We start from the raw sequence: 12,500 nt of genomic DNA on the forward strand, positions 1-12,500 counted from the left end.
AAGTTATATTCTCCATATTTGAAGACGTTTGAGGTTGACAGCCCTGAGTAGACACCATCCTTTAAGCCGGTTGAATTTAGAAATAATGTACGGGCTTTCCCCAGCGACAAAGAGACCTGTCTGTAATAGGGGGTGTCCGTATACCGTATTTTCTCGATTAAACGCCGGCTTCGTGTAAACGCCGGGTCAAAACTACCGAATTTTAAATAAACGCCGGGTGCGTTTAATCGGTGCCCCGGCGCTTGATCGGGGTCCCGGCGTTTATTAGGGTCGAGGTCACAAGGACCGGTTACAAGTAAATAGTAACCTCTTGAATGGCACTGTTATGACATACCAAGTACGGTATGCTGTTTTGGTATTTTAATAAACGTTCAAAGAAAAAATACCGGCGCAACATAACTGGGATAGTTGCTGCACAGCGAAATGAAATATAGCAATGTATCCGTGTTCGTGTTGTATTATTGACGCACTTTCTTTCTTGTGTTATAGTGCTCACTGTCGTTTAAATCGTGAGGATCCCTCCAAACTGCCCCTATATTTCCGAGGATCGGTAATAGTAAATCAACTTGGAAAAATGGCTGAAAATCGCATTTCATTACTAAACGCCGGACCCCTATTATCGCCGGCCTCGAAAAAACGCCGGGTCAAAACTAGACGATGAGAAGTCCAAAGACTACTGCAAAGCTGACACAACGTAATATATTTTTAAATCAATATTTCGGCTGGCCAAACCAGCCATCTTCAGGTTTAGATATTACTAAATTATATAAACGAAATTACCATATTATATTATGGAGGATGTATTCAAACCGTGGGGTTCCAAGGTCCCCGCTAAATCTATAAGAAAAGACTCTCTGGCTTTTCTGATTGAATCACGTGAGGAATGGATAACTTCAAGTGGTATTAGTTGCATGTCAGCGTGGCAGTGGTTAGGTTGAGAAAGAAAATGTTTAGAAACAGTGGTTGGTTTGGATGTAATGTTAGTTTTGTCAACTGGGCGTCTATGTTCAGGGGCACCCAACGACAATTTTTTCTCAGATCCTTTGAAACGTTATTTAAGGCGATCTGGAGAGGCTTTAAAGCTCTATAGGTTCATTTTAGGCAGCGCTATAATATTTTTATCTGTTCGGTCATTCTAGGGGAACTTGAGTCCTTTCGAAATTAGTAGGGCATTTTTGTCCATTTCGCGAAAACCTTAGGTCTTATTTCCTTTCCGAAAATCTTAGCTGACCTTTTTCGGTACTCGTAACAACATTTTTATCATTCCGAAAACACTAGGCCTTAAATTTCCCAAATCACGAAATTTTGTGGTGAAAATTCCTTTTAGAAAATTGTAGGGGATTAAGGGCCTTCCGAACAGATAATTTACCGAAACGATCCGTTGGGTACCCCTGTATGTTCGTTGAATCTGTCTTTGAGACGTCGCTTAGTTTCACCTATGTATTGTAAATGGCAGCGGTTACATTGTACCATGTAGATTAAATTTTTGGTGTTACAGGTTATGTGTGAAGTGATGTTACGGGTTTCGCCTGTGGAAGAAAATTTTTAATGTTTAAGACCGTTAGTAATATAAGGACAAGTGGCGCAATTTTGTCCACAGCGGAAAGATCCTGGTAGTGAATTAGTGCTGTTAGGAGCGGTGACAGTCGGTAGCTGTGCTTTAAATAAAACGGTCGCGAAAGTTGGAAGTGCGTCTGTAAGCGACGATAGGTGGGTGTTTAAAAACGTCCCTGCAACGGTTGGAGGAAAGTAATATGTTAAAATGTTTGCGTAATATATTAGAGAGGTGAGGAAGTGCTGGGTTATATGTAACGACAAAAGGTATGCGGTTAATAGAGTCGTTACGGTTAGTTTGCAGAGTGTCAGTGCAAGAAATATTAGCAGCTCGTAGGAATTGTGAGTCAAGGAAGGTGTTATGATATCCTCGTGCGAGATAGATAGATAGATAGATAGATAGATAGATAGATAGATAGATAGATAGATAGATAGATAGATAGATAGATAGATAGATAGATAGATAGATAGATAGATAGCAGTTTATTGTGAAAATACGCTTAGCTTTTGTGAGACCAGCAAGCTAGGCTCACCAGCTAGTTTACAGGTATTTCACACTAAAAGATTAAAATAACTAGGAGATAAGCTTTTAATTCATTAATGCGGATTTGAAATGTAGCGTTAGTAGAACAGATACGGCGGATGCGAAGAGCTAAGCTAAATGGAATAGATGTTTTAGTATGTTGAGGATGGCATGATGAACTAAGAAGATGTTGGTGTTTATCTGTAGGTTTAGTGTATAGGTCAGTTTGTATAGTGCCGTTATGTAGAGATACCATTACGTCGAGAAAAGGAACGTTAGTTAATGAGTGACTGCTAGTGAACTTAATCGTGGGATGAATATTATTGAGGTAATCGATGAATATTTTAAGATGATCTAGACCTTCAGTCCAAATCATAAAAATATCATCAAGGAACCTCCACCAGGTATGGACATGGAAAGGAGCATTAGAGAGAGCGTTAATTTCGAAAATGCCGAGAAAAAGGTTAGCAAATGAAGGAGCCATCTTAGTACCCATGGCAGTACCATGGACCTGAAGATAGTGTTGCTGATTAAATGTGAAGTTATTCATGGTCAGTATTATGCGTAAAAGGTCACAAAGTGTCTCAGTAGGAATGTGTTTGTCCGTACGAGTTTCAAGGAAATGACGGCAAGCATCAATTCCTTCGTTGTGTGGAATGTTGGTGTACAATGATGAAACGTCGAGAGTGACAAGCATGGCGTTACTAGGTAGAGTCCCAAGGTTAGAGAGTTTGTTAAGGAAGTCAGTAGTGTCTTTAATGTGCGAATCCAAGGAAGAGACGAGAGGGTTTATGTGGTAGTTAACGAATTGTGAGATGCGTTCAGTAGGGTGGCTGTTAGATGAAACTATGGGGCGTCCTGGGTTTCCAGTTTTGTGAATTTTAGGTAAAATGTAAAAGCGTCCAGGCTTAACGTCAGTTTGTATAAGGTATTGTTTCGTCTTTTCGTCAATGTAGCTGTCTTTGAGCATGCGTTGAACGTAAATAGTAACTCGTTGTTGAATTTGGTTAGTTATGTCTCCGTCTTGTTTTCTGTAGAATTTAACGTCGTTAAGCTGTCGATTACATTCGTCTATGTACCAGGTTTTGTCCATCACTACCGTCCCAGAACCTTTGTCGGCCGGTTTGATAACGATGTCTTGTCGTTTCTTAAGATTCCGTAATGATTGTCGTTCGTGTGAGGTTAAGTTGTCGGTTAAATGATTGAGATTAGAGGTGGAGATGTCATGTTTAATAGCATCTATGTATGCGTTTAATGCTGAATCTCTGTTAGTGGGAGGCGTCCATGAGCTTTTGTTGCGGAATGGGTTAGTTGGGTTAGGATTAGAGGCATTGTTATAATCGTGAAAGTATTCCGTAAGTCGCATGCGTCGTGTGAAGTCATTAATGTCAGCTGACACTTTTGACCAGTTAATACGTCTGGGTGTAGGGCAAAACGTTAAACCGCGAGCAAGAACTGATGATTCGTCGTTAGAAAGTGGAGTTTGTGACAGGTTAATGACAGAGGTTGTGTCAAGTCTGATGGTTGTGCGAGTGTTACAAGGTTTGCGTTTACGGCGATTACGTGTACGTGTGGAGGCTTGTGTATTATTGTTAATAGAGGTGTTAAGGTTATCGCTTACGGTGACGTTAGAATTAGTGGCGTGTGAAATATTACTCTTTTTAGCACGTCTGCGAGCGAGTAGTGATTCAAGAGATAAAGCCAATGAATTAATTCTACTAATATAAAAAGAAAATGTTTCCGGTGTACAGTGTTCTTTTAGAAGTTTCTTACAGTTGCAGAGTTCCTTGAAAATAAGTTTAATTTTGAGGCGGCATTCTTTTGTTAGCAGGGTTAGATGTCGGCGGGCGGTGATAAAACAAATGTTTTTCCATTGTCTATGGAACCAGAAGTTATTAGAGTCGAAGGCAGGTAGGCAGTGTGGTAATAATCCGTGTGGAATAATGTTGTTAGCAGTGTAGAATTCATAATTTTTAATACATACATACATACATACATACATACATACATACATACATACATACATACATACATACATACATACATACATACATACATACATACATACATACATACATACATACATACATACATACATACATACATACCGATTTTTTGCAACGTAGTTTCTGCTACAGTGGAGCACATTTGTGGAACAGCCTTCCATCTAACGAAAGAGCCATTAGATCTTTTACTTATTTTAGAAATGAGATAGATCGCCAATTGTCCTCCTCGTACTCCCACACGGCAAACATGTAAATCAGTTTTAATTTTAAGTTATTGTCTTAACTGATGTTTTTACCGTGTCTAAATAAAGTTTATGTATGTATGTATGTATGTATGTATGTATGTATGTATGTATGTATGTATGTATGTATGTATGTATGTATGTATGTATGTATGTATGTATGTATGTATGTATGTATGTATGTATGTATGTATGTATACGAGGAGGACAATTGGCGATCTATCTCATTACTAAAATTAGTAAAAGATCTAATGGCTCTGACGTTCGATGGAAGGCTGTTCCACAAATGTGCTCCACTGTAGCAGAAACTACGTTTCAAAAAATCGGTACGAGGATTAGGCAGAGCCAATTTGTTCTCACTATTTCTAAGTCCATAGTCCGTGCTGAAGGGCTTAAATAGGCCTTTCAGGTACTCCGAAGACTGATCATTTAAAGTTTTAAACATGATTTTCAATTTTTGCTTCTTCCTTCTGGTACAGAGATTATCCCCGGTCCCAGCTTACCGCGTAGGGCGGTAGCGCTAGAATAGTAATCTGACTTTGTTATGACCCGAATGTTGCGAGTTTGTAGTTTTTGTAATTTGTCAGCTAATTTGTTGCTGAGGCCGTCCCACACAGGACAGCAATAATCAAAATATGGTTCAATAAGGGCTCTATATAGTAATATTGCTGTATCGTCGCAAATGAACAGCCTCAGTTTTTTAAGCGCACCTATGCCAGAGGAGATAATCTTGGCAGTCTTATTAACATGTTTGGACCACGAAAGATTTTGATCGATCTAAAGTCCTGAGGATTTGGTGTGGGGCACTCTATCAATTTCGCGACCTTCAATTTGTACAGTAAGTGAATGGCCACTTGTAGTACTAGCCAGTCTCTGCCGTGAGCCTATTAACATTAATTCCGTTTTGACAATATTCAGGCTGAGCTTATTTACATTAAGCCATTCATGAAGGTTAGCTAGTACTGCCTGTAGCTAATACCGCTTAATACAGGTTGACCGCTTAATACAGGACCTCTAATATCAAAGAACAAATTCTCCTATCTTGCCCCGTTACTTTTCTTATAAAAAGTACTGTGGAGATTTTACAGGGCCGTACATAGCGTGGGGGCAGAGGGGGCAGCTGCCCCCTACAGGAAAACTCAATCTGTTTCTAACATCACACTGATCACAAAAAAATCGACTAATTGACTGAAAAAATATTCCTTCAATGTGAATTCCAAATGACTATTTTGGAAAATCTTTTGAAGCAAAAGTCAGTACCAATAACCAGTTTTCTTATGAAAATAATGATTTTGTCAGTTTGGGCTGCCTATGGTTTAGAATTCGGTGTGTAAATAAAGACTGACAAGCCTATGTCACTTTCTTGAGCGTGTTTTAGCCTTTTTAAATCTAGCTTATACAAGTAGGTTTTTTTTAAGGGATAAATTGGTTTTAAAAGCCTGTGCTGCTCGCAAGTATTTGTAGCGGGTTTGGATTTAACCATCATATGTTCATCATCCGACAGGTCATTTTCACCTAATGATTTTTCAGTTTCCTCTTTTGAATTCTCTTCGTTTTGAATATGACCTCTTATTCCGTGTGTTCAACGACGTTGTTTTTATACCACATAGGGCATTTCAGCTGGGTTTGGCTTGGCTCTTTGAAGTGCTTGATAGTTTGAACTGCCTTTCTTGTTGAGATTTGGGTAATGTTAGGACAGGAATTAATCATTGCTTGTATCGTGCAATGAGCTTCATTCTGTAATTGCTGCAATGCCGGGCCCGGATATTAGTGTTTGTCACAAGAAGTTGTGTTTCTTGGCACGGCTATTTGGTTTTTTAGTTCTCTAGTAATCGGTGTAGCGTGTTATAGAGCTATGCAACGTGTCACAGTAATACTGAAAAGGCTTGAATTGTATTTAAATAACGAGTGTGTTTTTGCAAATGCTTCGCTCCACTGATATAGTGCGTTTGAATTGTGGAGGCTCAGTCAGTTTTCTCTCTTTGTTTGCCGCAGTGCATAGACTGTGTTTTCAAATGAGAGACAATATTTGCTTCAAGCTAAACAAGATGTTAACTCCATAAAAAGACAGTAAACGTCTTAGAGGCAACTTTTTGTGTATTAAGCGGTCACCCTCGGCCGGGGAATGGCTAAGTGACCGCTTAATACAGGTTGTACAAAATACAGGTCAGAACACGGTGAAAATGTCATTTTACATTACGTAGTAAACAGCCTATGCATAAAAGCTAACGTAGCTGCTACTAAAAATAGTTCGCGGGAAAAAATACAGGGAAATGTATGGAAAGTTCAAAACACGACTGGACGCTTTCCGTCACGGTTACATCCCTCCAACTTTTTTCTTAAAATCCTTTTTGTAGTGCCAAAAGTTTCCAATTCATGAATTTTTCAGAGGCGATGTTTTATGAAAATTATTTGACATCGGATTTCCATATAAACACTGTTATTTCAAGCCTGTTATTTTTTAGAAGCGATGTTTTATGAAAATTATTTGACATCGGATTTCCATACAAACACTGTTATTTCAAGCCTGTTTGCCTACCCGTCAAAATGGCGTCGAAAACCGTGATAAGGCCTATTCTAGAAAGTAACTAAAGGTGGATTTCCACTGTCGCGTAAATTTTACGTGCGTACAGAAGTGAATTTAGCTGGTGTTTACGTACGTAAATAGAATAAGAAGCGATGTATGAGCAAAATGTTGAGTGCTGTTCAACTTCTTAAAGGTGGATTTCCACTGTCGCGTAAATTTTACGTGCGTACAGACGTGCATTGAGCTGGCTTTACGTACGTAAATAAAATAAGAAGCGATGTATCAGTCGCGTGCGTAAACGTAAAAAGTTGAATGCTGTTCAACTTTTTACATTTACGCACGCCGCTCATACATCGCGTCTTATTTTATTTACGTACGTATTCAGGTCTGCACGCAGGTAAAATTTACGCGACAGTGAAACTCCACCCTAAGGCATTCTCGGAAAGTCTGATTGTGTTGATTAGCTAGGTAAACTTGCGGTATTTAACTGAAAGGAAGTTTCCTCACAAAGAAGTGCGAAAATAACAACATAAGTTAAGCGATGGTTCTTGAAACGAACAACTTCACAGCTAGAATAATCAATGACATCGCTAATTCGAAAATATTTCGTTCTCGATCTAAAGCAAACACGACAGTGAAATTAAAAGAAACAACATAAAATAAAACATGATTGTTCAAGACTTACTGAGACCTTTAAGTTGTTTTCCTGTCAGGTCCATTCGCTCCCCAGCAAAGTCACAACTGATAACGTTCTGTCGATCACCTGAATCGCTGATCCACTGACCGCGCGCTTATTTCTCTTCGCAAAGAAGGCCTGAAACACTGTTTTTGCTATACAGGTTAAGAACCCTACTTTTTTTTGCTAGCTGTCTTTCAATTCCTTTTTTCTTTTGCACTTCGTTTTTGCCTGATCTCAAAATCTATATACTGATATCGCAATGCATTATGGGATAGCTTTGACAATTATTCGCGGTGAATGGCATACCTCGAATTCATTCAAAAATATTTTAAGTCTAAAATCACCTCTTCATTTGCAGACTTCGACCACCGCACGCTTTGGCAAATGAGCCACAACTCACGTTGGTACCATTTTGATATTGATACCGTCCGCTTTTAGAGAAGAGGTAATAATAGACTTCTGTCTGGCTCGGCTTGCCTCCGACTAACTGTCACCTCTAGCGCTGAAAAAAGCACTATTTATCAGTCAAAAAGCAAAACATGCCTCGCTTCTTGGAGGGATGCTAGTGATTTGCAGATTTCCAGGCTTAATGATGCCCTTCCATCACCAGACGGCCAAAAATATTTCAAGCAAAAAAGAAAACCAACAGGTAAAGCTTCGAATACGTTCGCCTGATCCGAAATGTCGGTGTTGTCTTTGTCACTTGGTCACGTGGTTGAACGAATTCGTTTCAGGGCTAACGCGGTCATCAGCGAAAGCCAACTAGGTTTTCAGCTTAAGGTCAATGTGATCATCCTTTTACTAAAATGTAGTTCCTTTCTTTCACATGGCATACTTAAAATAAAATAATGGTGACATGTCGTCGCCGAAGCGTCATGTTTTAATCTCGCTACTTTTTATTCTGAAATAATACAACAGCTGACAAAAGAAACCTCGCAGATCTCTTATTCCAGCGGAGATGAATCTTGCTGCTTAGTCCGATAACTTGTCTCACGACAAGACAGTGAGGGAGAGAAAAGTCGGCCCCTTGACCATATTTTTTTGTGATAAAAGTTTATTTCTACAGTGAGCCAAAGGGCCCACTGATAAAAAGATCAACTATTACAATCAAGTACAAGTAAAGAAAAAGAAAACTAAGCCCTTATTACAATACTGATTACAAGTGTTACAAGGGAGCCTAAACTTAAGCAAGCACAAATCAAACGCGAATAACATGCAAAGTACAGATATACAGAAAGTCATGTAAAATATGCAAAAAAAACAGTCATACAGCGAAAAAGGCGCGAAACGGAATTCAAAATACAAAACGCAAAAAGAGCGGGAAAAATGCTAATGACCAAGGAAAAATCAATGACGAGAAATAACTGCGAAACTAAATAACAAAAGCTAATGATCTCTATACGAGAAGTAGATTAGGAAGCTACAAAAACTACGAGAAGTAAAGTACAAAGTTAAATTACAAAAAGGAGATTACAAAAGTGAATTACTATATACAAAAAGTCAAAGATGCAAAATGCTATTTACAAGCAGAGTAAATACAATATTGTTACAAGACAAGTAAATTCAAAAACTAGAACAAACTGAACTAATTACAAAGCAAGCGAAAGAGGCCCCGTGAGACATGGCCACAGCCAAGCCTCTCCCGCCCTAAAAAACACATTTATACACTATATACAATAGTCAAGACCCAGTACAACCAATGAAGGCGATCAGGTCAAGAAAAAGGAAAGTTACAAATGAAACAGGAAACGGGAAACGACCCAGTACAACCAATTAAGGCGACCAGGCTGAAAAATCAAAAATAGAAATAAAATTAAAACAGAAAAGAAATCTTGTCATTCGTGCCAACTTGACAAAAACACTATTAACCGACCAGAAATACCTAACATGATCAATAGGCTCACCGCGAATTCGAAGTTGAATATCCTTAATAATTGTGTTAACAATAGCACGCGGAGGAAGGTAAGAATTCCTAAAAGTCGCCGAATACGAGCATGCCAAATGAAACATGAAACAAGATGGTAGCAACGAGATAACGAGATAACGAGATCTCGGCAAAATGGGGAAATAAACGATACCTGCAATAAGGGAAACTTCAGTCTTTACTGTAATAATATTGTAATAAATTGTTATTCATTCATTCATCCAATTTCTAAAAAAAAACTAAAAAAGGCCTTCGGCCTCGTGGATCACAAGTGCCTTCTTCATAAATTAGAACATTATGGAGTTCGAGGCCCACTGAGCTATAACTGGTTCCTGGATTATCTCTGCACCCGCTCACAGAGAGTAAAATTTGGGAAGGAATTATCATCTAGCCTCCCCCTGGATTATGGTGTACCTCAGGGTTCACTAGTAGGCCCCTGACTCTTTGTGCTTTATATCAACGACCTCCCACAGTGCTTACTGCGATCCAATATCAGCATGTATGCAGATGATATCGTCATATATACCACTGGCTCGGAGTCAGACTGCATCATGACGGAAATCCAAGAAGACCTCCAAAGAGTTGAACAGTGGATGAAAAACAGAGAGCTCGTTCTAAATCTCACAAAGACCAAATGTATGCTCTTTGGTACTAAACAGAAACTTGCAAATGCCTCTTTTAAGACCCAGCTTCGTGGCAGTGACATCGAAAGGGTGAGAAATTTTTGCTATTTAGGGGTCACCCTTGACGAATACCTCTCATGGAAAGAGCATGTTAGTTAAGTGTTTACCTAGGTTAACAAGCGCTTGGGTCTACTCGGCCGCATCCGATCATGTTTAACGCTTAAGGCAGCGAAATGCCTATACAACTGTCTCGTATTACCAGTCCTGTGCTACACCGACACGGCCTGGGGTGAATTGTCTGTTGAGTGCAAGAGTAGATTACGGCGCCTACAAAATCGAGCTGCACGTATAATTGTCAGACGAGATAGCACCAGCGAAGCTATCAAGACACTAGGATGGCCTTACTTAGAAACTTTCAGGAAAAGGAACAAAGCTATCTTAGTCTACAAATGTCTTAATGATTTAGCGCCCCAGTATCTTTCTGATTATAAATAGAAACCACAGTTTCCATAGTAACAATACACGTCGGCGTGAAGACATTCATCCTTCAAGACCCAAACTTAGCCTCGGAAAGAGAACTTTTAGATACTCCGGAGCGATTTTATTTAACTCGTCAGTTACCTGAAACACACAAACGGGTAGCGTCCTTGGAGGCTTTTAAGCGACTTATGATGAAACACGATTTTGCATAGATTTTTCTTAGTTTGCAAATGTTTTATTTATTTTTTTCTATCTTGTAATATTTTAGCCCAAAAGTGTTTATTAGAATCATATATATTGTAATTTTTTTTAGAATACAAGCGTTCATTGAAATGATTTTAGGTGTATACAGGGCCCCTCAGGATAACAGCCCCGTAGCTGATTGGGCCACCCTGTCTTAAATAAAGATCACTTACTTACATTCGTTTCGTTTACTTTTTGTCGAACGTTGGCTCACCTCTAATAGGGTAATAGGGGCAGCGCAAACGAATCATGATCAATCATTGGTGAGCGAGCTGAGCTATTCCGTTGGGTACAGCGCTCCTTCGCAGACTTTTCGTGTGCTCATCCTCCATGTTCTGCTGTGGATGGGCCGATGGAGCCGTTTCAAAGGTAGACTACGAGCCCGAAGGGGGGGGGGGGGGGGTTGGGGTTGGGTAGGGGTGTGCGGCCCGCTTCCCAAAACCCTTACCCTATTTATACAAAATAGCCTGTTTCAGACCTACCTTATAATTAAAACCCTAGTTCAGGTAATGTTTATCTGTTATTATTTTTATAACTTATAAAAGTAAACCTGCTTGCAGCGACTTTCCGGTGATTCGATTGTTATAAACATGCCCGGGTTGACATGTACGTTAAGCATTGTCCCTTAAACAACTATTTTATTCTCGATTTCACTGTAATGCAATGTTCGGTTAATGGAAATATTTCACTGCATTTCCTCAGATTATTTACTAACTACTTCAGTTTTAATTCCTCGCAAAGCGAGGGCCGAAGGCCCGAGCGTAGCGAGGTTAATAAATTTGTCGGGCCGAGTCGGCCCGAGCGGAGCTAAGCCGCGCGAATTCGAGCGAAAAGTATATTTATATATGTCGTTGAAGGTGTCCGCACTGTTGCCTAGCAACAGTGAAAAACAAAGTATGAATGACGTCAGGCTGTCGGGGTCATTTTTTAATTTTTTTTTTCTTTCTTTTTATTTATTTAATTTTTTTTTTTTTTGCTTTCTTTTTTATTTATTTTATTATTTTTTTTTCAACATCACAGGTCATTTGTGGGTCAAATAAGGATTAAAGCCAACATAAAAACGTTAAGTCTCTAAAGCTTACTAGCTTAGGATAGGTCATCGGTGACAACACTCGATGCAGTTCCGTATTCTGGCGGACATTGGTTCCGTGAATTGACCACCTTTTATTCTTCTAAGAAACGAAATGAGGCAAAAAATACAAGGTATTTCCTTGAACTAACAAATTCTTGAACTAGAATGTGCATGATCTTACTATGAACACCCCCACGGTTTTCGCCGCCATTTTGACGATTAGGCAAACAGGCTTGAAATAACAGTGTTTGTATGGAAATCCGATGCCGAATAATTGATAAAACATCGCTACTGAAAAATTCATGAATTGGAAACTTTTAGCTCTAGGAAAAGGATTTTAGGAAAAAAAATTGGAGGGATGTAGCTGTGCCAGAAAGCGTCCGTTTTGAACTTTCCATACATTTTTCTGCAAAGCGAACCAGCCGTGAACTGCTACTAAAAAAAGTTCGCAGGAAAAAAATACAGGAAAATGTATGGAAAGTTCAAAAAACGACTGGACGCTTTCTGGCACAGTAACATGCCTCCAGTGTTTTTTTCTTAAAATCCTTTTTCTAATGCCAAAAGTTTCCAATTCATAAATTTTTCAGCAGCAATGTTTTATGAAAATTATTTGACATCGGATTTCCA

The 12,500-nt window shown here is 39.2% G+C and overlaps 1 protein-coding gene and 1 long non-coding RNA gene across 2 annotated transcripts in view; one reads left to right on the forward strand and one right to left on the reverse strand.

The window, feature by feature from the left end:
- Positions 1 to 2,111: 2,111 nt before the first annotated feature.
- LOC146450058 (uncharacterized) lies at positions 2,112 to 3,804 on the reverse strand. The gene has a single exon (XM_085100882.1). It carries the CDS (start codon positions 3,441 to 3,443, stop codon positions 2,112 to 2,114), a length of 1,332 nt encoding a protein of 443 aa, XP_084957008.1. The 5' UTR covers positions 3,444 to 3,804.
- Positions 3,805 to 12,442: 8,638 nt separating this feature from the next.
- Positions 12,443 to 12,500, forward strand: part of LOC146450059 (uncharacterized) — a 733-nt gene continuing 675 nt past the window's right edge. The window contains exon 1 of the long non-coding RNA XR_014860412.1: positions 12,443 to 12,500. This exon is cut by the window's right edge and continues 352 nt beyond it. This is a non-coding gene — a long non-coding RNA (uncharacterized LOC146450059).

Source organism: Pavona decussata, unplaced genomic scaffold (genome assembly GCF_977016875.1).
Source record: "Pavona decussata unplaced genomic scaffold, jaPavDecu1.1 SCAFFOLD_510, whole genome shotgun sequence".
In the NCBI taxonomy this organism is placed as follows: domain Eukaryota; kingdom Metazoa; phylum Cnidaria; class Anthozoa; order Scleractinia; family Agariciidae; genus Pavona; species Pavona decussata.